Source organism: Sinocyclocheilus anshuiensis, unplaced genomic scaffold (genome assembly GCF_001515605.1).
Source record: "Sinocyclocheilus anshuiensis isolate Anshui unplaced genomic scaffold, SAMN03320099.WGS_v1.1 scaffold188, whole genome shotgun sequence".
Classification (NCBI taxonomy): Eukaryota; Metazoa; Chordata; class Actinopteri; order Cypriniformes; family Cyprinidae; genus Sinocyclocheilus; species Sinocyclocheilus anshuiensis.
In genome coordinates this window covers 2941321-2968108 of record NW_015555768.1, presented here as the reverse complement: position 1 = coordinate 2968108, position 26788 = coordinate 2941321, and the positions used below count along the sequence as shown (strand labels likewise).

At 36.0% G+C, this 26788-nt stretch overlaps 2 protein-coding genes across 2 annotated transcripts in view; both read left to right on the top strand.

Moving 5' to 3' along the window:
* Positions 1-9736, top strand: part of LOC107674297 (PHD finger protein 19-like) — a 22186-nt gene extending 12450 nt beyond the window's left edge. The window contains exons 11-14 of the mRNA XM_016468235.1: positions 51-200; positions 2077-2146; positions 5504-5628; positions 8916-9736. Of these exons, the coding sequence (XP_016323721.1) occupies positions 51-200; positions 2077-2146; positions 5504-5628; positions 8916-9249 (679 nt within the window). The 3' untranslated portion in view covers positions 9250-9736. The remainder of the gene's footprint in view (positions 1-50; positions 201-2076; positions 2147-5503; positions 5629-8915) is intronic.
* Positions 9737-12268: 2532 nt separating this feature from the next.
* The window catches only part of LOC107674335 (disabled homolog 2-interacting protein-like), a 91818-nt gene continuing 77298 nt past the window's right edge, over positions 12269-26788 (top strand). The window contains 3 exon segments of the mRNA XM_016468282.1: positions 12269-12570; positions 13734-13855; positions 14646-14772. Of these exon segments, the coding sequence (XP_016323768.1) occupies positions 12498-12570; positions 13734-13855; positions 14646-14772 (322 nt within the window). The 5' untranslated portion in view covers positions 12269-12497.

The window sequence follows — 26788 nt, the reverse complement described above, 5'->3', positions numbered from 1 at the left end:
ATATATATAATATATATAATTTATTCATTCATTCATTCCCTTTATTTTAGGTTTCTTTGCGGCAAGGAGATCAAGAAGAGGAAATGCATTTTCCGACTAAGGACAAGGGTCCCTCCTAATCCCCCATCTAAGTTGTTTCCAGAGAAGGCCCAGAACAGTGAGGGCCACAGGGGCCGCAAAAAAGGGGTCAGCAGAAACAGGTTAGTTTGAGCATTTCTGAGTGCCTCATTAGTGCCTCCCAATTTTATGACCAATACCTTTTGTTGATGTCACATGGAAACATTAAAATTGATTATCATGAGACTGATCCCAATTAAATATTTTATTTGATTTACAGTGCTATTTGTTTGTTATTTTTCCAGCTGATCGTAACTGAGATCTTCATTTTTACTTGATGCTTCAGGGGAATTTTGACTTTCGAGAATTTAGACTTTCGCAGTGCTTTAATGCAGTGAATGCTCTGAAAAACTCATGGCTTCTCCCCCTGTATAGGCCATAATGTTCAAACCCTGTTTGCTTATTTTATGTTTCATAATAGTATATATTTTTTGTGTTTATTTTATAATTTTGTTTTCAATATTATGTTTCTGGACTGTGTGGTTAATATTTAAAGGGGTCATATGATGCGATTTCAAGTTTTCCTTTCTCTTTGGAGTGTTACAAGCTGTTCGTGAATAGATAAGATCCCTAAAGTTGCAAAGACTAAAGTCTCAAACCCAAAGAGATATTCTTTATAAAAGTTAAGACTCGTCCACGCCCTCCTAAAACACCTCATTTAAACACGCCCCCACATGTCTACGTCACTATGTGGGAAGATTTGCATAACACCGCCCAAATGTTCACGCAAAGAAAGAAGGCGTAACTTTTATTCTCGCTGTAGTATTGTTGCTGCCGCCGCCACCATGTCGTGGAGACGCTGTGTGTTTCGTTGTCAAAACTACTTTTTTTGGCCTTCCAAAAGAGGACACAACTAGAAATCAGTGGTTAAGTTGTATTTACAACACTGTTCCAGAACAGTTCAAACCAAATATTCAGATGTGTGCAATGCATTTTACGGAGGACGAGGACTGTTTCCTGAGAGAGTAGCCTACAATGCCGGTGTTCTGACAAATAATGCTGACTCACAGTCTGTAAGTACGTTTTCATATTTAAAGGATTTGCCACTGATGATTCAAACTCGAGTTTTGAGCAGTGTAGAGTAGCGCTTGTTGTTTGTCGTTTCTCCGATCACAAATGCAGACATGGTTTTATGTTTACGCGGCGCGATGCAACGCAACGCGTAAAAAGACAGTATAAGTCATTATAATCCGTAATTATGTCCCCACTGGATGCAACAAATGCCTCGTTTATAATGGGTTTTATTGTTTTTGTCTCGTCGCTCCGGACATGGCATCACAGTATGGTAAGGGGCGCCACATTTCCGTCACACGCTTGAGGTATTCGGCCAATCACAACGCACTGGATAGCTGGCCAATCAGAGCACACCTCGCTTTTCAGAACAATGAGCTTTGTAAAAATCAACGCGTTTCAGAAAGGCGGAGCATAGAGGAGAAACAATAATGTACAGTATGTGGAAAATAATGTTTTTTGAACCTTAAACCGCATAAATGCATTTCATTACACCAAAGACACAAAATAATGTTCTTTTTTAGCAACGTCATATGACTCCTTTAACATAGTGTCTCTTTAATAGATGGTGATGTTTAGAAGATATAGTATTTAAGCCTATAGGTTGCATAACTTTCTTTGTGATCAGCTATGGAAGCACATGGTTTTTCTACCGTGTCTTGTTTGCTTTTGTTGGAAACCTGAATAAATCAATTTGGATTAAGAAACAAGAAGATGCATGTAGACACTTTACTGACACAGATTTTCACCAAACAATGGAATTTATATCCCCTATAAGTGGACATTTCACAGCCACAAACCTTTTTAGGATTCAGTAATTTCAGCTCTCAGATCTGTATTGACATGTTTAGTGGGTGGAGATGATGTGATGATTGACAGTTTAATTAGTTCAGTTGTTATTATGCTGGATTATGTCGTTTGAATGTTTCTCATTTTCCTCTGTTGCAGTAACTCTGTTCCTGCAGAGAAGCGGAGGAAGAAGAGGTCCAAGTGGCTGCTGGAGGATGCTATTCCTAATGTAAGCTTTGTCACTTCACTGTGACTAAAGTTGGATAACATGACCTTTCTTGTCTGGTTGAAAACTGTGTTCTGTTATTACAGCTGCTAAGACTGTGTAATAAACAAAGGGTTCTATGCCAGATGCATAAACACAAAAACTGTGTCTTAAGAACTAGCCAGCTATCAGTTAGCTGAGGGGTAATCAGTCTTATATTTCAGATTCTAACTAGGCCAGTTGACATTAAGTTTCAAAGAAAAAAAGAGATGTAACCAGCTGCACTGATATATAGAATTATCAAATTATTCAACACTATTTTTAAATACTGTATGAGTATATTTATCAGTGGTCATTTGATATGAGTTGCTCAGTGGCAAATATTGATATTTAGAGGCGCCCAATACAATGCAAATTAGATGGATTTTATATGCACATACAACCCCGTTCTGTATGTGTATATATACAGTGGGTACGGTTAAATTGATCAAAAGTGACAGTAAAGATAATATTATAGAGTTTATATTTCAAATAAATGTTGTTCTTCATCAAAGAATCCTGAAATATGTATCACAGTTTTCACAAAAATATTAAGTATATTATATATACTGTTTTCAACATTGATGATAATAAAAACTTGAGCAGCAAATCAGCATCATAATTTCTGAATGATCATGTGACACTGAAGTAATGGCTACTAAAAAAAAATCAGCTTTGCCATCACAGGAATAAATTACATTTTTCACAAATAAATTCACAATATTACTGTTTTTACTGTATTTTGATCAAATAAGTGTAGACTTGGTGAGCATTAGAGACTTCTTTCTGAAAAACATTAAAGATCTTACCGAGTTTTAAATGGTATATGATATGTTATACATTTTAATAACAGCAAATAAGACATGCTCAAAGCTTCTTTATTTAACGAAGCCTAATTTTGCTTAAAAATATTTATAAACAGGAAGTATTTGCTATCCTTTCACAAGGCTTTCAGACACTTTGGTTAATTGGCCAGTTGGGTACAGTTACCAGAGAATGTTAGTACTCTTAAAATGGTTATGTATCAGATGTTTAATTGGCCTAGTTCAGGGTGGTTCCCACACTTTTTGTCAGCCGAACCCATTTGACCTAAAATATTTACTTGAAGTACCTCCTTAGATTTTAAGATTAGATTTTCAATTTCAATAATTTAACAACACATTCGCGTGTTCATGGTTTTCTGATGTTGGTTAATGCTCGCCTGACATGCGGGTAAACTAATAAAATTACTTTTATAGTAAGTGTTTTATTTTTGTTTTTATTTAAAAATTATTTATTGTAATTTAACATTTTTATGATTTAATGAATTATTAGGGTTTTATCAACTCACAAACCCCCTGCAGTTCACTCACGATCCCCAGGTTCTGAAACCTGATATATATTGATCTATCACTAAACCACACGCACACAAACTAAATAATTCAGTTTGTGCAGTCCTGAATTAATGTAAATGAAAAATTAATTTAATTCATAATACTCTACAGTAGGAAAAAATTACAATACTTTTTTCTTAATTTCTTCTTCGCTGCTTTCACTGTGAACTGATACAGGGAAAAACACTGGATCACAAACTAATATGCAGTACTACAGACTATATATTTATTTAAATCACCGCCTTTTGAGATTTGATAAGAGCACTTAACCACTTTTGCGCTTTCAATTTTAGTTTGTTTGACAGATGCTTTGCCAAAAGCAATAGCTCAAAACACAACATTAGAGACCTTTTATGTTATTATGAGAAGTGAAAAATATTTTCGGTTCATTATGAAACAGTGGAGGGATAGATTAGACCATGACGGGTAGCCAGAGTCTAGGCGTTTAATTGGAAAATGCTGTATTTATATTATTTAATTATATATTTTCATTTTATTGTTTTGAGCTCTTGTGTAATGTCAAGAAATTTTGCACTGAGTAATCCCATTTGTCATACCACCCATCTTTAATGCGAATGAAACCATCACAGTAAGATAGTTAGATGTGAGTTCAAATCAGTCTTGTCATCCATGTTTTTCAAGTGTTTTGCATTTTAAATTTAGTTCGGAAAAGCCATAATTAAGCCATAATATTGCATAATCAATGTATGTTGTGGTACTAGCTCATTATTCACCCTTGTCCTCTTAGTGACTTCATAATCCATTGGGACCCCGAGGCACGTCGTAACAGTTAAGCGCATAATACAGATATCCGCATTCTTCGTGTTTGATGGCTCATTTGATACGTCTGCCCTTTAATTTTTTGATAAAGTCGCCTCACCTGTGCTAAAACTGCCAGAAATTAATTGTCGCCTTTTCATCAATGTACATAATGAGGTCTCAATCAAATTCAGTCTACCTTCATCAGTCTCTCTCACGGCAACAGACAGCACGCTTAACCTTTTCTCATTACCTTTGATTTGAATGCTTAAGCATCTATTTATTGGCTTTTGAACAATCATGCTCATTTGCATCCATTTCCCTTTGAAATATCGGAAAGGTCTCTCACTGTTTCCCTGATCACAACCCCACAGAAAATATATATTTTTTTATCAACACGGTGGGTGAAGCGATTTAATTATACTTTTCTGCAAAGGTTATCATCTCTCAAACAGGCCTGAATAATGAGAGAATTGGAAACACTGTTGGGGCAGACAAAGCTTTCAAAGGCAAAAGCGGCTGTCTGAGAGGGATTGTTGCAGAGTATAAAAGAGAAATCTGGAGTTGGTTTCGGCCAATAATAAAAAGGGCACGTTGGGTTTCATCACAAAGCCGTGAACTGTAGTTAATGAGTGCCATCCTTTGAATGCGAGTCGTGATAAACTCTGTTATAGTCACAATCCCAGCGCTGTATATTGTGTTGAATAGCAAGCAGCAGGTCGGATCAACTGTATTCTTTTGTATTCTTCAGTAGCCCTTTGTTTTGGCCTCTTGAGTATGGCTGAGGTTAAACTTATTGAGAAAGATGAGTTTAGTAACACGACGTCAAACTGAAACAACTTTCTTTTTCTTCAATTATTGTTTTATTTGAAAATTTGCAGTTAGGTTCATTTAAAAAAACATTTCAATCAGTGTTATTTTAGAATTATTATATATACTTTATTCTCAATTTCGAAAAAATTGACACTTAAGACTGGTTTTATGGTCCAGGGTAAGTATTTATAGTATTTATATATAGTATTTATTATTATTTTGAGTTAGCTTTTATTTTTATATTTTCAGTTGTATTTTAGTTTTAGTATTTTCTGTGTGTTTGTCATTTTTACTAGATTTTTAAAATATTTCTATTTAGCTTTAACAGAGAAATATGCTGTCAGATTATGGATTATTTATGGTTATGGCCACTTGTTTGCTCCTGTTTATTTTAAAGATGGAGTCTGTGGAGGCTGAAAATGGCAGTGAAACCATGCCAGAGATGAGAATGCCATCAGTCAGTGGTCACGTATCTGGGTTTGCTTTAGTGCTGAAGGTCAGATTCTTATACGAATATTCCAGGTACTTTCAAGCTCTACTGTGGCATGCTATCGATTACCACAGGTTTGTTTGGGTTATGCAGTTTTTCACAAACCATCAGTGTGTATTAAATGAACAGGAAACATGTTTACAGTAATCGCATGAAATGGAAGTCTAGCAGGTAAGCAAACTGAAGGGTTTTAAAAAAACAGGGTTCACATAGACATGAAAAGCCTAGCAGGGATAGTAAGACATTATAAAACTGAAAAAGTAATGGAAATTAATATATATATTTTTTTTAATTTTTAATTTCCATAAAAAATGTGGAGGGGTCTATACATTTTTTTAATGTTTTTGAAAGAATGCCAAGGTTGCATTTATGTAATTAAAAGCAGCAAAAAGTAAAATTATAAAAGCCTGTGAGCAGAACATGCAGTTGGATGGATGGCTGGTTGGAGACTGCCAAATGGCCTCACTCACTCTTTCATTGCTTTCCCATAGTTTGTCTTATTTATTTTAGGATATGAACGCTCATTAGTATTCCTTCAGTGTTCCTAAGGGTGTTTGGAAAGAGGTGGAGAGAGAGGGTGGAAGAAAATAAACACAACTTGGATTTTCTCGACTGGAAAAGTTGTGAGGGGTCGACAGATCCCTGTCCCCTACTGTGCATTCTCGTTGTGGGCTAGATCAAACACTTCACAAACACATATCTGCTTTCCGTGCTTGGCTTTCATGTACTAATACTGTTTAGCTCTACATCCCTTTTTAGCAGCTGTAATGATTTCTGAAATGGTGGTTCTCAGCACTGGATTTTGATATCTTGCTGTGATTTCCCATGTTACACAATGCCCTATGGGCAGAAATTTGTGGTCGTTATGCAGGGATCGTACGGTTATGAAAAACCTGGAAAAGTCAGGGAAATTGACTTATCTCTGTACTGGCTCCAAATGACGTCATTTACTCAAGATGGCAGTGGCCATACTGAGATGCTTTGGCTTCACTTTTCTATAGTGGAAGGAAGTGGAGACGCGTCGTTGCTCATTCCCGCAGCTTTCGAGTTTAAAATGAGGGAAATTCCTGCACATATTTATTCAATATAGCATGTAGGTTAGATGAGCAAATAAATCCACACAGACTGTCAGATTAAATCAGTCATTTGAAAACCGCGTGAGTGATTCAGCTGTACCGCGTCTTCTCTCTTTCACTCTCTCAAAGTGGCTTCACATTGGCGTATCTCATCTGCACTAAAAGAGCTGCTGTGATACAAGACTTTCACTCGCGTTTCGGGACAGTTGACAGTGGCAGGGGCCACTTGTGCTTTTAGGGAGAACACTTTTAAAATTCTACTTAAGGTTCTATTCTAACCTACTATCAGTAATATTCATTGTCATTTTTTACCATGTCACGTATCACTGCAATCGCTAGAAGTAAGCTATAACAATTTCAACTCAAATTAATGTTTCATCATGTTTAATTTATGTGACAAATTATATTGTAATGTAGTGTGATACAATACAAAAGCTCCTCTCTGAAGTGTACAGCCTCCTTTGAGTAATTTCCTCTTGACATAAAAGTTATGGCACAATGAATTACTTTTTTCCATTACTGTCACCCACAGGACAAACTGCACATTGCACCCAAAATTGTTTGGTGTGGTACGATTCAAGCCCTGCGTCCCAATGTTCATACTATGCATCCTAAATAGTATGTGAGATTAGAATTAGTGTGTCCCAGAGCATAGTATGTTGAAAATAGTATGCCGCCAGTTTACAGTGACAGGGTGTGTGTAACTGTGACAGAGAGGTCCGTTAAAGACTCGACGTGACGTGATAGTATGTCCCAAAGCTTGCATACTCTGCTACTATACACTCAAAAGTAGAGCCCGACCGATATATCGTTTTGCCGATATTATCTGCCCTGCCTCCATTACGTATCTCTGTCACGTCATTATAAGTGTTTGATCACCACATTTGAGTGATCATTGTAAAAAATGTGTTTATGTATATATATTCTGTTTTTTGTATATACTGTATTCTATATATAGTACCAGTCAAATGTGTGGACACACAAATGGGAAAGTGTCCAAACTTTTGACTGGTACTGTACTATAATGTACACAAAGAATATCGTGTATTTTTTACTCCCTAATATCGGTATCGGCCCCAAAAAAACCCATATCGGTCGGGCTCCCTAATATCGGTATCTGTATCGGCCCCCAAAAAAAACATATCGGTCGGGCTCTACTCAAAAGTGTGTACTTTTTTCTCAAAAAAAGCAAAAGACTACGTACTTTAAGGGTGTGGTATAAGTAAGCACATTGGGATGCAGCACAAATTTAGGGGGTCCAAGCTTGTTGAGACACATATCCCCACCCCCCTATAGAACCGCCCCTGATTGGACCATTAAATAATGGACCATTAGGTCATGAATATTGTCTCAAAGCCATGTAAATTTATTAGTAAAAATGTGTAGGAACCCTGATTATGGTGTTTATGCAGAATGGAAACTCCCCAGAAGATTTGCAGCATGAGAAAAAGATACCTAAAAGTCCAGTTCTGCTGCATGACCTTTAAAATGCCATAACGCCCACTGAGGCAACTGAAAGGGGACAGCGAATGGCTAGGAAGTAAAATTCAGTGTTAAACAGGGACATCTTGTGGTAGACAGTATTAGTGCATCTATACAACTGCACCTTTTTTGTGTTACATTTCTTTAATATTTATTCAATGGATAATACAACAAATGTTTTTTTCAGGGTTTTTTTTTTTTTTAGTATTTTTATTCAAGCAGAACACAGAGTAGTGCACATTTTTAACTGAAATATAAAATAAATTATCATAAAATATGAATTTTTTACATTTGCAGTAAAAACTGCAATATTTGTGAAATATTATTACAATTTAAATAGATTTTAAAATGTAATTTATTCCCGTGATGGCAAATCTGAATTCTCAGCATCAGAAAAAATTAAAGGTTTGTATATATTTATTTATTTTTCTTCACTTTATGAATTAAAGTGCTTATACGCTTAAATTATATGTTCTTTTTAAAATATAAAATGATAGCAGGCTGTATACAGTAATTAATAAGCATGTCTTCCATTATGAACATAGCCAGGCTTGAATTTGATTTGATTGGGATTTTGATTGATTTTGGTTTGTTTACGGGATTTGATTGTATTGTGAAGAAATAATCTTCCCCCACCTCGGCAAACTGGTTACATGAGCAGAAATGTAGTTCTAGAATATTTGAAATATCATTTAAAAAAATTAATAAAAAGAACATTTTGAGTGAAAGGTGAGTTTTTATGCTTCTTATATTCTTTACAGGAAAAATGTGGGCAGTCGGAAGAGGAAGTTGCCCTCCTCTAATTACACTGCGCTGGCCACAAAAAGAGAGATGGTGGAGCGTGAGCTGAGCCCCATCAGCATGCCTGGAGAGGAGAGTAACGTCATGATGGAGAACAGCATCGACAGCCACACTTTTGAGAGCATCAGCGAAGACGATTCCTCACTGTCTCACCTCAAGTCTTCCATCACCAACTATTTTGGGGCGGCCGGTCGGCTCACCTGCGGGGAGAAGTATCAGGTTCTGGCTCGTAGGATTACACCTGAAGGGAAGGTGCAGTATTTGGTGGAGTGGGAAGGAACTACACCTTACTGAATATCACAGAACAGAGGTGTGGAACAGATGGGCTGCAAAAGAAGGTGTCACGCAGTCCCCCCTCCCCCCATAGTTACTCTCTGTTTTGCTGTTCTGAAAGTCATAGTTTCGGAGTTCTAGTTTTGTTTTTCTTGTTTTCCACAAACCACATACAGTGTTTTTTCTGATACTCTGGTCTTCTCTCATGTGGGACATTAAAGTCTTTTTTTGTGAAGTCATTTGCAGTGTCCTTTTAGGGCACTTTAAACATCACAAACATCATTCAGTCTAGTAACATATGTTATTCTTACACAGTATAACGTCATTATTAGGTAGCAGATAAAGGACAGTATTATACAACATGAAGTCATTTCAGTTTAGTTTTGGCATTCAAACAGTTTCATTCGCCCCAGTGAGTTTCAGTTCCTGTTATTCAGCACTTCAAAGTTCGTGTCAGGTTTTGAGTTTAATGTTCATCCAAAAATGAACATTTGCTGAAAATGTACTCACGCTCAGGCCATCCAAAATGTAGACAAGTTTGTTTCTTTATCGGAACAGATTTGGAGAAGTTTAGCATCACATCACTTGCTCACCAATGGATCCTTTGCAGTGAATGGGTGCCGTCAGAATGAGAGTCCAAACAGCTGATATAAACATCACAATAATCCATAAGTAATCCACATGATTGCAGTCCATTGATGAATGTCTTGTGAAGCGAAAATCTGTCTTCGTAAAAAAAAACCATCATCATTAAGAGTTTATCTTCAGACCTTTGCTTCCGGCTAAATTATGCACAGATCAAGCACCATTTACAAGCAAAAACAGTTCTAAACAAGTATGTTGGTGGATTTTGATGTGAGAGGACAAAAGGGAATGACGGTTTAAAGTTAAAATGCCGTAATGATGGATTTGTTTCTTACAAACATGCAGCTTTTCGCTTCACAAGACATTAACTGATCGACTGGAGTCGTTTGGATTACTTGTGTATTAATTGTGATGTTTTTATCTGCTGTTTGGACTCTCATTCTGGCGGCACCCATTCACTGCAGAGCAAGTGATGGAATGCTAAATTTCTCCAAATCTGTTCTGATGAAGAAACAAACTCATCTCCATTTTGGATGGCCTGAGCGGGAGTACATTTTCAGCAAATTTTCATTTTTCTGCGAATTATTCCTTTGAAGTAACTCATTTTGTTTTGTTCATCTCTCAGTATTTGTGCAGAAGGCAAATACACAAATACACACACAATATACACATTTTTTTGTCCACCTAAGATAACAGTACAGCAGTGCTTTTTAGCTATGTTAAAATGTTAGCACTTTCGTTCTTTCCTGCTCAGCCATAATTTTTGAATTCGATCTAGGTGATTATATAACCAAAGTGACGCAAATACTGTTTTGAGAAGTATTTTTTCTATTTTAAATGCTTTTGTATGCTCTGGCATGTCAGATTGGATAAACTACCTGCTTTGAGAAAGCAGAATGAAACTGAAAGTGGAAAGTGATCATTTGCATTTAATTAGCAATAGAATTTAGGCTTTTTTCAACATTTGCCCACATATCAATGTTTTTACAAGATTTCCAAAGATTGTTGTTATATTTGAGATGGATCTGGAAGTGGCACTTATCAGATGTTTGGATTGACTGGAAAATTGAAAGTTATGTGAAGTTTTAAAGCTGTCAGGTTCTATAATTTGACTTAATTAGTTTTATAGTACACAACATTATAAATATACTTTATTATTTACATGTATATAATTGGATATAAGATTAGCCCCATTTTATTATTGCACTATTAACATGTTTTATCAGCTATGCAAGTTATTATTGGATAAATTGACCTATATTTTGTAATTGATTTTTTTTTTTTAATGTATAAAAAGATATTTCAAGTATTTACTTTTTACTTTTATAATATTTCCCCAAAGGAAAAGCATATGTGAAATTTAAAGCCAACAGTTTTGTCAACAAAACACAAAGATTGTTGTATTGATCATGCTCACAAGTTTTTGTATGTCAACTTGCTCACATTTCAAGAGAAGTTTTATATTTTGGTTTCAAGTTTAACAATGTTTAGAAGAGAAACAACCTATTGCCTTTGTATAAGATTAAAATTAGCTGTTTTCAATGCTTTTCTGACAATTTTTCTACACCGCACCCTCAAAGCCATACATGGTAAACATGTATTTGTTTTTTGGAACAGTGTTCAGACATTTAAAATTTGCAAACTTGCAAACTTGCATGTATCATTATTCATTCATTCCTGTTTCAGACCATTAAAACAGTTTGTCAGCAATAATTGTGTCTCATGTATCTGTACAAACATTTTCACAGGCGTGTTGGTATTATTTATTCTGCACAATTAATACAGACACAAATATAAGTGTAAACGGAAGCACAGTAGACATGATTAACTGGACTTTTCATCACATATGAGTAAGAGAATGTATGTTTAAAAAGTGTAGAAAAAACTACTTTTAATACGTTTAAAAAAAAAAAAAAAACGTTTTTCTTGCAAGGACCATCGTCTTTTATTTCCAAAAATGTATGTTTAAATAAATGTATAAACCCCTGTGTGTCAATGCCATGGTCATGGGGTCATGCATTTACACATCTTGTGGCAAAAGGTTAACTTATGAATATTAACTACATGAGGCTGACGTTCCAGTAAAGCTCGATTAATATTCATGAGCCAAGCCTTTGCAATGGTTAACTCAGTCAGCTGATTAGCGCCAACTTCTATCGACTGCCTACTAAACGAACGTAACGTTACCCGATTAATATTCATGAGCCAGGCCTTCACTTTATGTTTTTTGAGATGAAACAAATGAATAAGGGCAAAGTCTCCTGATTTTTTTGTGACGTGATTTAATATAGTCATTGTGTAACTTGTTGTTCTCTAGAATTCAGAACGAACCTGCCAAATTCAAAACAACTGTCCAAATGAAAGAGTCGCTTGTGTTTTTCAGGCTAGGTTATTTATTTCTTTTTTTTTTTTAAAGAGAGAGAGTTTTGTGTTTGTGGACAGATTAGTTGCTTTCTTCGCCAGAGAGTTTAATCCGTTCATTTAATTAAGGTATTACATGACGTGTCACCCTGTGTACTCTTCACTCTCAGCGACTCTCAGTAAAAACGGGTTAACAGTCTGCACGCGCAAACCAGCATAATTCCTTTTAAAAGTTCATTTTGATGGCACGTTTAATCATTATGAGGCGTTCATCATGTGTGCAAATGTCCTGGAATGTTGCGTGTTGAAAACTGCAGGCTGACATGTTTAGTGTTCCTACCACTATGTCAACATACATCACCCGCTGTCAGCACCAGGGTTGGATGAGGGTCACCGGTAAGTACATCATTTGTTTTGAGCCGAAACGAGATTTCTTAAGTAATTTTGTGTATATTATGAATGTGTTTGGCTTTTATGAATAAGTTTGTTTGCCATATATAGCCTAAGGGCGACTGAGACTAGTTGTCACACATGTTGCTGCAGTGCTTCTTATATTTAAAATGATAATTCCTGTATGTACACATGCCTTACAAGTCTCTATAAAACATTATTTAATGTTATTACATTAAAGATGGCCAAGTCTTAAGCACTTTATGGTCATTAAACACCCTTGTTTTGTTATAGGCTTTTCAGAAAAGTAAACTGAAATTATTGTGAAAAAAATAATTAAACAAGAACAAGTAAAATATCAAATAGTGTTGTAAATTTCTGCAATTTATTAAGTGCCCACGTGACTGGAAATATGAACTAATGTGTCAACTTGCCCCAGCCAGACATTTTTGATAAATAACTAGGCTATTAACTAATAACTAATTATTCACAGTTTAACTTGTCGGCTAAATTCTACCTTCATTATAGAGTTAACTCTTATCTGAATGTACAGTATGTAAGAGTGGTTTTCTTGTGTTCTTTAATGCAAAACTAATGGAAAAAATATAAATATTAAAATTTTAGTTAGGTGGACAGAATTCACACAAAAAAAAAACAATTCTGATTGAAAACTATTTTAAATAGGGTGTTTGAAACAACATTAGTAAATCAGGTATCAAGTCTTTTTAGTTTGTTATTACAAACAGATTTGTCTTATGTTTTTCCTGTGGCTCAGGAATATATATCTGTGTCTTGCCCTTTAGTCAGCAAATTATTTAATAATTTTCCTAATTATATTATATAAACAGTCCCAAAGATGCACTACAACCAACCAGTCTCTTAAATTTTCTTTTTTTTAAACTCAGTAAATTAACTTAAACAAATTGAAGTCTCTTTAATTCAATTAACTTTGTGTTTTTATACAAAACAATACTCATGCAACTGAATCTAGGCCAAGCAGGAAGGATTGTCCATTCATAGAGCTGTATGCCAGCTGGCTTTATGACCACTGGGTCACCTTCTGTTTTTAGCTGCTTAGACTCACACTCTTTGGTCTTATCGTGATTGTAAGTTATCCATGAATGCCTCGTCTTCTTTTATCATTTCTCGTACTTTTTTCTGCTTTACAGACATGAGAGGTTCATCAATACACTGGATGTCTTGTGGACAGCCACTTTCAGAACCAATCGGATGGCAGGTCAAGTTTTGCTTGGTTGCAGAATGTCAGCTTGTTCTCCTGGACAAGAGAGAGGTATAAATATATATTCATTATATATAACATATAATTTGTTTAAAACAGGAGAGCCTTTTAGAAATAATATGGGGTCCTATAATCATAGGGGAAGTCGTGGCCTAATGGTTATAGAGTCGGACTCATAACCTAAAGGTTGCGGGTTCGAGTCTCGTACCGGCAGGGATTGTAGGTGGGGGGAGTGAATGTACAGCGCTCTCTTCCACCTTCAATACCACGACTGAGGTGCCCTTGAGCAAGGCACCAAACCCCCAACTGCTCCCCGGGCGCCGCAGCAAAAAATGGCTGCCCACTGCTCCGGGTGTGTGTTCACGGTGTGTGTGTGTTCACTGCTGTGTGTGTGCACTTTGGATGGGTAAATGCAGAGCACTAATTCCGAGTATGGGTCGCCATACTCGGAATGTCACGTCACTGTCACTGCCATTTGGCTATAAGTTGTTGGCTTAAATATATTGGCCTGGTACTGAAAGCATTAAGAAGTCACATTTATTGGCCGATACAAATGTGACTGCTGATATTGTGCTTCACTGCTAGGCTTCATTATAACTATTTGAAAATGTATATATTTTTAGTTAATGAGACTTTGAAAATGAATGAGTTTTGAATCTTTTTGGTTCTGACCTTACGTTTGATGGTGCCCTTTGACCTCAAGGGGGCAGCACATATCAACAAGTTCATAGTAACAGGTCAGAGCAGAGAGGATGAGCTTTCTTTAGCATGCTAGAGTCTTTCTTATAGGCCTTACCCACTAACACTCTAAACTCTATGAACTTCTGTGGCCTGTCCTCAGATCAGTCCATTGCTGTTCTAAGAGTGCCGTGCTGAATCATGCACTGTATGGCTCCTGCGACATAGCACCAGCATTCCTGAGGGAGTTCAGCTCCGTAAAGACCAGAGCACCCAAACCAGAAATGCCAGTAAGTAGGTTCTGGAGCGCATACTTGTATACACCTGTTTCAGTTCATTTTTTCCCCTTTGGACAGTGAAGAAACACTGATGAGTAATAAACTCTGATAATAGTCTTTAAAGGTAATCAAGTGTCATTGACAAAGTGGAATACAAAATCAATCGCTTGATTGCTGCTGCTAATCTACACTACCCTTACAATGGAATCTTTATCCTGAGTTTTATGGCGCTTTTCCACTGCGTGGTACGACTCGGCTCAGCACGGTTTGCGTTTCCACTGCAGTTCAGTACCGCTTTAGAGTGGGCGGGATTATTCACATGTCGTTATAGTTGCGCTGCCTCTACTACCACGACTCCTAAAAAAACTTTGGCCACTTGTACTGTGAAAACTTTCAAATGAATGTAATGGTTTGAATTGTAGCCACTAGAGGGATACGTGCGCACACACACACACACACACACACACACACACCCCTTCCCAACTCTCACATGTCGTTATAGTTGCGCTGCCTCTACTACCACGACTCCTAAAAAAACTTTGGCCACTTGTACTGTGAAAACTTTCAAATGAATGTAATGGTTTGAATTGTAGCCACTAGAGGGATACGCGCGCACACACACACACACACACCCCTTCCCAACTCTCGAAACACTGTCCAACACTGTTCTAAATGAGTGATTTTGACATAGGCAGGGACAACTTATGCAAGTTAAGATTTAGCTACTCTTTATGTAATGTATTAGAATATATTTCTTTTACTCATATTAGTGGATTTTAAATGATACAAACTTCAAAATGCCCCTCGCTTTCATTTTGTTAAAGTTCAGATGTGACACCAATAGACAGACCCATGAAATAGAGCATGATGGAACACATTGTAGACTGTTTTCCGTTTGTCTCGGACAGGCTGCAAACCAGTAATTTGCAGTGGGAGGCATAATTATGATGGTGTTACAGGACAGCTATTGTTTAGAATTGCCTAATAGGGACTCTGGTTCACAATGCCATTGAATTTGAGGACGAGACACATTATGTTAACGCTTGTTTTGTGAAAAGGTTAGAGAGAACTCTTGCATTAAATTGGCCAGTATGGTTCTATCTATCTGTCTATCTGTCTATTTGTCTGTCTTGTCTGTCTGTCTGTCTTTTTTTAATTAGTATTAAAAATTAAGGTTTGAAAAAAGTAAAAAGAAAGTATAAGAGTGTCACATAAATGCCACATTCACCGTTCAAAAGTTTTGGGTTGGTAAGATTTTTAAATGTTTTTGAAAGAAGTCTCAAGGTGGTATTTATTTGATCAAAAATACAGTAAAAACAGTAATTTGTGAAATTGTATTGTTTTAAAATAAATCTATTTTAATATATTTTAAAATGTAATATATTCCTGTGATGGCAAAGCTGATTTCTTGTTTTTAATTAATGTTGAAAATCGTTGTGCTGCTTAATATTTTTGTGGAAACTAATATTTTTTTTAAGGATCCTTTGATTCATATTAATTTATTTGAAATAGAAATGTTTTGTAACAATGTAAAAGTCTTTACTATCACTTTTGATCAATTAAATGCATCCTTGCTGAATAAAAGTATTAATTAAAAAAAAGATCTTACTGATCTCGAAACTATTGAACGGTAGTGTATGATCATGGGTACACATTGACTGCTTTTTAGATCTCAGTAAGATTCTTCTCTGTCGTGTGAGCCGTGGTGTCATTGCAGCTCAGCACTGTTTTAATGCGTGTGTCAGACACTGGCAGCTTGTTGCTGACTCAGCAAATGTCTCTATGCTGTTTACTCTGCACACCCCCCGCAGAGACACACATTTAAAACCCCACACACCCTCCTGTGCATCATCAGCATCCTAATCTGTCATAGCGTAAAAGAGAAACACACTTGATATCCATATGTGGTTTGAAATCCGATTAAAATTGGATTTTTGGAAATGCGTTGCAGTCTGATCGGATTTCAAGTTTCAGGTTCTTTCCTCCTTCGGGGTGTTAAGTCTGTAAAGTCTTTAAGTGCTGTAGTGTCCGCTCTTATATGTAGCATTAACTGTGTTTTGAATGGTCTTGAGTGAATGAGTGATCCGTTTTGGATACAGTGCATTTGTTAATAGTACAATAATGCCTCCTCATGAGTTGTGAGCATTTTGGTGAAGTATGATGTTGTATGTTGGACATAAGCATAAATAATATTTCCAGTTTTTTGTTCCCTCTTTCCGCAGTAATAGCTATACTCTTTTATATAATAGACGTAGATAAACAGTTGTGGAAACTGTGATCCATATTGGTTTCATTACATGTGGGCAATTGGATTTGTAAATGAGGCTGAATTATGTGTAGTGTGATCAAAGCCAAGTTTATTTAAGCACTTTTTTCTTTCAAATTAAAAAAATACTAATTTGTTATAAAAATGTTAGAAATTATAAGTCCATTATTTACACAATTCTTACAAAGCATTGCTAATATTTACTGATATTTACAAAAGACTAACATGATCATGAGGAGTAATAAAAAAAAAAAGAAAAAACTATAAATTGATTACCAGTTAAAATAGTATTTCCAAGAAAACATGTTTTGTTTGAGTTTTGGATTATAGAAAGGCAAGAATGGAGAAAAAACTTGAATATTCTTTATTAATTTCCAGTTTTTTCATTTTAGAAAGTGCACAGCATCCGCAGACATGACAAAAATGAGAACATCATCTTTAAGTAATGAAAATATTTAACTCCCCTAGGTTCACCTCATTGTTATATTGTGAAATAAAATGGGAAACTTATTTTAAACTTATTGAAATTTTTTATTAAATTTCAGCTAGTTGTCGAGGCAACATTTATCATTTTCATTTAGTTTAACTTGATGCACTATTATAACTAAAACTAAAACCAAAATTAAAAATAATAACAACTATATAGGCATTAACCCACAAAATTACTAAAATGTTAACCAAAGTAAAAGTAAAAATGAAAATGTAAAATATATAAATATAAAAATAATTAAATTCATAAAAACTATGAAAGAGAGATTGAAAATCTCAATGATACTTAAATAACACTGCCTGTAAAATATATCTAGAGGATGGTAGAAAGACATGCTCTCATAGAGAGAGATAGAGAGAGAGAGAGAGAGAGAGAGAGAGAGAGAGAGAGGAAAAGCAAGTGAAAAATCCTGCTGTGTCTTTAAGAGCTATGGTGCTCGTGTGGGAGTGAGTGGGGCCCAGAGAAGTGGCTCAGCCCAGCTCAGATCTGCCAGATGCAACACTCCAGCCAGAACGGAGCGTAGGCAGGCAGGCTACACGGGAGGCAGCGCTCTTCTGGCAAACGGGTGACGAGGCAGAGAGAGAGAGAGTACCCTCCTCATGAACCGTTGCTGTCTTCACCTCCCTTGGCACAGAGAGCATGTCTGATTTTGCCTGTCTTTGAAGTTATGGAGTTGGACAACAAACTCAAGCTGGACGGCCACCATGGTAAGAGGAGAACTTGGATACACTTTTAACAAAGCACATGAAGTGTTGAGAGCCAGACAGTGATGTGAGCTTGTGTATGTGGGGCTGTGAAACAGATTAGAGCAGGTTGCCAGGGCTTTTGCAGATTTCGTATTTTGTTGCAATGACAGAACAACTGTGATCTGTACAAAATGTGTGTAATTACGCACTAAAATGTGCCTTTATTCCTTGGGGAAGGGTTTAGAACATGTGTGTTGACATGAACAGATGAAAACGCTGTAACATCAACAGATGTGTTCGCTCAGGTTGCTACTGTTACCTCAAGGCAGGCTGAACCCTTGACATGCATTAAACCTTACCTGAAATTTGACCTACCATAGGCCAAGGGTTCACTTTCTGTCCGGCAGCACTGAAAACCATTATTTATGCCCTACAAATTTACTTCATCCACTTTTAGTGTGCACAAGAAGAATTTGAGTATTTACAGTATGTTAAAGGTGTTAGAATCGAAAACAAACCAAAATTCAGCCTTCAGCTCCATTACTTTATATTTAATTGAATTAAAAATGAGTTTGGTTAGTTTTAAGTATATTATAATTTTGCCACGGAACCTGTGCCATGCTGTTACATTCAAAAACATTTACGCCATTGTATTCAGGAAGGAACTCGTGGTTCATTCTGGATGTAGTTTTGTTCATTAATGTCTTTCTAATGAGACTGAACTGCACTGTATTGAAGGATTTAATGCCGGCTATGTTCATGCTGATGTGACAGTCATGTGGGCTGAAATGAACTTTATAGGGATCTGTGTCATGGTCCCTAAAGCAAACTGTAATAAAACTTTCAGAGCTTGTCAGACAACAGTTTTGCATAGTTGCAACTTGTTTGAGGCTTTTGAAAGACATAAAAAGAGTAAGGGAATAAAATTAAATAATGATTAGCTATCCCACCAGATGATTAAAGACAGTGTAGGTAAAGAAAAAAAAAATCAACTTGTTTTTGTGTTTTAAATGATGTGTACATTTTCTGCTGCAATTGAGTTGCATAGTGGCCAAGCTCACTGTACAACATCTTTGTAGTTGGTTCATACAGGCTATTTAAGAAGTATTTTGTAGGTAATATGAAAATGCTCTGCCGTATTCATCGTTTTAACTTTCACCAGAAATCTGGAATCAAACAGAATTGTTCAGATATTCGTCAGCATAACCCATGTGAGAGTTTTGCGTTTCAGCACAAGTTTAAAATGTTTTGAGTCAATGAATAATTAATTAAATGAGCTTTTTCGCAACGGGGTCTGATTATTTATATTTGCTCCTTACTGTTTGACTTCCTTTTATCACTTTATTCAGAAAACAGCTGTTTTGAAAAAACAAAAACCTCCCAATACAACGGAAAGCCAAGGAAACATCTGAAACATTTGGTGGGATGGATGTTTTCTGTTTGTTGCTTCACTTTGGTTAGGAATATGTGGTTAAAAATCTTCCAGCAAATATATGTTGGGCTCAAAGCAATCCTGCTTGTAACTTTGCCGAGGATTAAACATCCCAGACATGGCTCTGAATGGTGACAATCTTTGTGAAGAACATAATCCTTGTGGCATATCAAGATGGACATAATCTCCTTTAGTCAGATATTAGGACAAACATTTATAATTTCCTCCATCTTGTTCCTGATGCCCCATCTTAGGTTTTATGCAGCATTTAGGCCTGTTGATGTTCCATTTGGTCAGTAGCACTGATGACTATCTCGCCATTGTTACAGCAAAGCATCATATTGTCCTGCTTTTGTTCGTTAAATATGTTTGGCAACATTCTGTTTTGGTCTTTTATCCTTTTCATTTGCTGGCATGTGGACTGGCTGTGTTCCAAACACATAATGTGAGTGATGTACTCAGTAATAGACATTTCTGCTGTAACAAACAAGCTCTTTCAGTGCATGGCTATATTATTTATGGCATAAGCCTGATAACTTATGGTAACCTCCTGTTATTCTTTAAAAAAATGTCTCCTGTCTCATCTTAATTCACAGAGACAGCTATAATTAAATTACTTGTAGGTTGATTTCCCTGAAACGTGTAAACTCTGTCTCATTGTGGTGCTACTGAAACATTGTTGAGTTTGACCAGGGCTGTGTTTCCCAAAAGCATCATAAACCTAAGCAGATATTTGAAACCATTGGTGCCAATAGTTTTTATGATCTACTTAGTCTTACAATACAGCCCATACTTTATACAGTGACACTGAAAAATGGCAAATAGGGGAATGACTGGGAAACCTGTTTGGTAATACCAGTAGTTTGCAGAAATTACACTCTTCAGCTTTAAACTGCAGTTAGTGTATTATCTTTGGGCCACTTTTAAGACTTTTACACTACTGTTCAAAAGTGTGGGGTTGGTAAGATTTTTTCAATTATTTTTGAAAGAAGTCTCTTATATGCAGCTAGTCTGCATTTATTTGATCAAAATATATTAAGAACAGTGTTATTGTGAAATATTATTTAAGTATTATAAAATGTTAAATTATTTCTATTTGAATATATTTTAAAATTTACTTTATTCTTGTGATAACAAAGCTGGATTTTCAGCATCATTACTCCAGTCTTCAGTGTCACATGATCCTTCAGAAATCATTCTAAAATGCTGATTTGGTGCTTAAGAAATTTTTCTTATTATTTTCAATGTTAAAAACAGTTTTGCTGCTTAATATATTTTTTCAGGATTTTTTGTTGAATAGAAAGTTAAAAAAAAAAGTCTATTTAATTGTAAATGTCAGACAGAGGAATGAAAATGGTTGAGTACAAAGTCAAGTTCAGCAGAAAGGTGCCATGTGTAGAATTTAACCCCTTTCATGTACAAATGAACAGCGACAGTAAATCACAGATATAATCTAAATCTGTCTAAGGCTAGCTTGAAAATATCCCTTAAAATTTCACAGTTATGCCTTGGGTAAGCCGGATGTTCAGGCTTTTTATCAGTAGTGGGAAATCCCAGTTTAGTCATAATTGATAATAGAGGGTAGTCAACTGGAGTCTTTATTCAGGCCACAGACTAGGGAACAGCACTCCCCTAATTGCATAGTATTAAAATAATTAATTATTATTGGGATTAATCGGGAGGGAAGATGAAACAATAGAGTGCTCTAGCACTGAGGCTGTATTTTAGGCTGCCCGTTTTATAGTAGGGCAAATCACTTTAAGATAGACTTTAATGGCTTTAGAAAGGGGATTACACATTGAGCTATGAACTTAAAAGAGTTAAAGGTGTTATCTGCCTCTGTAGATATTTTATGCCATCAAAAAGATGAACTCAGATCTAATTGTACTTGCCAAATTCATGTTTTTTAACTCCCATGTTCAGAAGCTAAATAGCATGATCACTTTAAAAATGTTTCTTAATATTTTTATACCAAGAATGCCACCTCTACCAGAATTGGAGAATTCAAATGTAACAATTTTAGAATGAACCATTGAATAACACATATTGGTTAACCACTAATCTGAATATGGGACATGTGTCTCTCCATGCCTATGATGGTTACTACCTAGGTTTACATTCTGCTCTCAATGAAAGTTCAAGTGACACAAAAAGTTGACCTTTACCAAATCCTGAATGGCTCCCATTAAAGCAAAGGACATTTTGGAAAAGGGCAGCTGTAAAAATGCGTCAGAATCAGTAGGTGGGTGGAACATGCTCTAAATCCTGGACCTGGATGATAAGGTCATTGCCAGTGATTTGCAGAGATACTTTTGTGAGCTCTTCCACTGTCCATACTTGGCACATTTCATAAACGATAATGAGTGTTTTCTTTGTTAATTCCAGACTTGAATAGTCTTTGACATGTGAGCCATCATAAATCCATGTGGGCATATTGCATTTGAAGTCAGAATGCCTTTGAATGTGAACTTGCCCTAGCTGGTTGTCATACATTCGACCGATTTTCTGACCTCACATGCTTCACAGAAGTACCTTTGTGTAGGTAACAGCAGCTGTCCAAATCCCAACTCTCTATCATTTTAGTAGGATGTTTAGACTAGAACTGTACGTCTAGTCACTTGTCTGTTTGTTGAGCTCATTTTATGATCACAACCGTTGTTGGGAAAGCTACTTTAGATTAGTTAGAGGCTATTCATCATATTCGAGTAACTGCGAAACTAGTTTAGCTATCCTTTTGAAAAAGTAGCTTTTGTTTTCAATTTGGCAAAGATAACTAATGAGTAACAGCCACAAGGTATGTACAGTATATATACACACACACACGCACACACACACACACACTACTGTCAAAAGTTTGGGGTCAGTATAATTTTTTTTTAAGAAATTAATACTTTTTCAGCAACGATGCATTAAATTGGTCAAAATTTACAGTAAAGACATTTATACATTTATGATTTTACAAAAGATTTCTATTTCAAATAAAAGCTGTTCTTTTGAACTTTCGATTCATCAAAGAATCTTAAAACAATGATTCAGTTTCCACAAAAAATATTAAGCAGCATAACTGTTTTCAAAATTGATAATAAAAATGTTTCTGAAGCATCAAATCAGCATATTAGAATTATTTTTGAAGGATCATGTAACACTGAAGACTGGAGTAATGATGCTGGAAATTCAGCTTTACACCACAGGAATAAATTACATTTGAAAATAAACTGATGTAGAAAACAGTCATTTTAAATTGTAATAATATTTTACAATATTGCTGTTTTTAATGTATTTTTTAATCAAATTAATTCAGCCTTGGTGAGCATAAGAGACTTCAAAACATAAAAAATGTAAATTGCACACCCCAAACTTTTGAACGTTATTGTATATAATGAACATAAATATTTCTTTATATATTGTGATGATATTTCTATGATATTTGATGATATTTTGCAACCATGTGGCAGCCATCTGGCAGCAACAACAAAATGGGTTGGGGATGTTGTTTCTTGTTGTCTTTAGGTTAGTAGTATCACTACTTTTATTTAGTTTGCTCACAATGATACTAACAGCTAAAAGAGCAAATGTTATATATGTGCCGTATATGACCAGTCCAGTCTGCATGACGCACATTATATATCTGGGCGTCCAGACAGCTTTCAGACTCTGCTAATTTGATGTCCTTTATTGCTGTAGTGCAATATGAACCCTTGAGAGTGGGTTTTAGGTGGCATGAAGTAAAGCAGATGCACATTGTGAGCAGAGCTTTTTATCTTCACTGAACCACAGATTGCTGAAGCGTTGTAACTGTTGCTAGGATGTCCGGTGGCCAGAGATTTTATCACCGTGGTAACATTGTTTTCCCATCCCCCTTTCTGCACATTAGATTGATGTGTGTTTTTACTCATTCCACTTTTTAACTCGTCATTTGAAACAGATGTCACTGAAGCTGGCGTTTTTTGCGCTGCGCAATCAGCAGACTCTATGCTGGGTGCCTGATTTTTAAGTTTTTCTTTTGATGCATGGATCAGTATGCCAGACATTTTTTAAGGAACATTCCAGGTTATTTACAACTTACAGTGTGTCTATCGACACCATCTCTGGCATCCAGATTACCATAGCAAATGTTTACTCATCCCTCAGTTTGTAAACACCAACAGAAAATGTATTTACAGTTATAATGAAGCCTAGTAGCAGTGATGCACATATCAGCAGTCACGATTGTATCGGCCAGTAAATGTGACTAATTAATATTTTTTTAGTATCAGTCTGATAAGTAAAATAGGCCAATATATTATAAACAAATTAAATTAAATTTTTAATTGAGCTTGTAATTAATATATATATATTTCTAAGCTTAATTTGCTGGTTTGCCCAGAGTGTAAACACTGTGTGCTTTTCTTTTTTTAACCAATAGTGTGAGTTTGAGGCAGGACTGTTTGTTTGGTTGACAAATTACATATGTGACCCTGGACCACAAAACCATGAAGGAAAGTGTTCCAAAAACCTTTTTTTTTTTTTTTTTTTTTTTTGAAAAATCATAATTTTTGCAATACTGTAGCACAGAAATAGCAAATTTCAAATTGTCATTAAAGTCAAGTCATATTTATGTATATAGCACTGAATACAATTTGATTATGTCAAAGCAGCTTCACAGTAATAAACAGGAAAATAACTGTTAATATTGCAAAATTCAGCAGTTATGAAACTAATTCAGTTTCATCTGTAAAGCAACTACAGAAAACAACAGTGTCATTATTCAGCTGTAAATATAATAAAACTGTAAATGACTAGAGTAGAAAAAAATCTTTACTGACTGCTTAATTATACTGTATAAAATAGGATCTAAAGCCATTTCAAAAGCGTTGTGTAGTGTGTACCGCTTTTTCACATTACTGGGAGATTAAAGAGTCAGAACCGAGGCAGGCCTTCCCATAACACACTCCCAGAGCCTGTGTTCTGATTGGCTGACATTCCAGAGGAATTCAGCTCTCCAAAGGGGGCTCGTTTACCCAAAAGATGGTGGTGCAGAATGAGAGAGAGAGAATGCCGTTACTAGGCCCCTAAATGCTCATGAAAATGGAAAAAAGTAACCACTGCCCCTTTTGTTCTCCTTTTCTTCCATCTCTTTCATTTTCCTTTATTTCCAAAAGTGGGAGGGTCAGCTTGCGCACAATGTGGCAGGCCTGAGCGCCGCTTTAGAATTCTTGTGGTAATCTCCACCACCGTGTGGAGGCGAAACAGCTCACAGATGGATGTAACAGGCCAGTTTTGTTTGTATTTCTCAGTTAGGAGCTGAAATAATGCCGGACACATCCTTGAGTCTTTCAGCTTGTGTGTTGTCCTCTCTGTTTCTGATGGTTCTCTCTGCAGGACAGGGTGACCTGCTTCAGAAACTGGCCTATTTCTAAGACGTCCCCTGGGGGCAACCGAGGTGAGAAGGAGCTGTTTTTGGGCTCCAAAAAGATGAGATGTAGGGCCCGGTTTCTTTTAAACAGCATGCCGTACACTTCAGGCTCAAACAGGAAGTTATGGACATTCGGGGCCCCGTCCCAAATGGTGCACTAAGCCCTCTTTTAAGTCCACACTTTGGTTATGTAATGTCGCATAGGCTGTTGGGGAGTAGTCCAAATAATAAAATGGGCCAAGCTATGATATTTTGGACTTAGTTGGGACAAGGCACTATAATGAAAAAAAGAGAGAAACAATTTTATAACATCAATTAACTTTTAACTTTTTATGAAGCAGGCCTTGCTGTTTTAGGATCGGCTGATGAACAAATGGATCCTGTCTCTGTTCTGATTTGCATTTTTGTGCTGTTATTCCCTTTGCAAGTACAGCTACTAAAAATATGATTCATATTCATATTATATGTATATATACTGTATAACTACTATTAGTACTATACTACTAGTATAGTACTACTACACTATATAATACCGAATTTAACATGAAGTTTTGAAGTAGGAAAACCGAATAGTATTTTCCAATAAATTTACGATGATATTTACGACTTTGCTAAATATTTTTTACAGTGTACAGATCAAACTAGTTGCCTTGCATTTTCAGAAAAGATAAGAATTTGTGCAATAATTTGTTATTAATGCTTTATTTAATGAAAATGACATATGATATATGGCTTCCAGCAGTCATTTCGAATGTGTAACATAGTGTTAAGTCATCTTATGTAGTCACATTCCTGCACTTTGAAATGCGCTGCAGAAAAAGATTTAAACACCCCGTAAACTTTTGTGGAAACATGGGAATTATTCTCTGGCCGGCAGAATTCTGAATCCAAGGGTGTATATTAGCTCTGTCAGCAATTAACTTTTTATGATGCAGGCCTTGCTGTTTTAGCATCGGCTGATGAACAATTGGATCCTGTCTCTGTTCTGTTTTCCATTTTTCTGCTGTTATTCCCTTTGCCTCTCTCTGTTTCTCTCCATACTTTTTTATCTCCGTCATGTATCCTCCCCTTTTTTGTCAGGATGTTGTTTTACTCCAAAGGAAGGGTTTTCTAAGCCCGGCTTAGAACTATAAAGCTGTGGTGCTTCAGAGATGGCTGATATAGTGCCTCTATTGATCCCGTCTCCTGGCAACCTCTGACAACAGCTGAGCAAAGGACAGTGCTTCGAAATCACAGACAAGACTTTTCTTGTGCAAAGTTAAATATAGGCTTGCCCTGGCGCTGAGCATTCTGGGAGATTTGCTCTGTGTATCTTGTAGAACTTGTTGTGTAGATGGCACCGGGAAACCAGGTATTATAACGCAAGTGCATGTATAAGAGGACCTGTTTTTGTGTAATAGACTAGACTAGACAAAGGCTGTTAGTCACGCAAGCCATGTTTTTGCTATCAATGTTAAATTTGGTCCATAATTTGGCAAAGGCTGGTCAAGAGGCCATCTGACCATGTTTTTTTGAATTTGCACCAAAATGTAGTTTTATGGCTGATTTGAACTAAAGAAATGCAATTTAACATAAGGCCACATTTTATTCCTTATTTAAAATATGATATTTAAATTTAATATTGACAAATAGTTAAACAGATTTTGGTCTTTTCCCATTTAATTAAAAAGGTTTATTATTTATGGATGATTTATTTATAAAGTATATATATATATATATATATATATATATATATATATATGCACATACACCTCCTTTT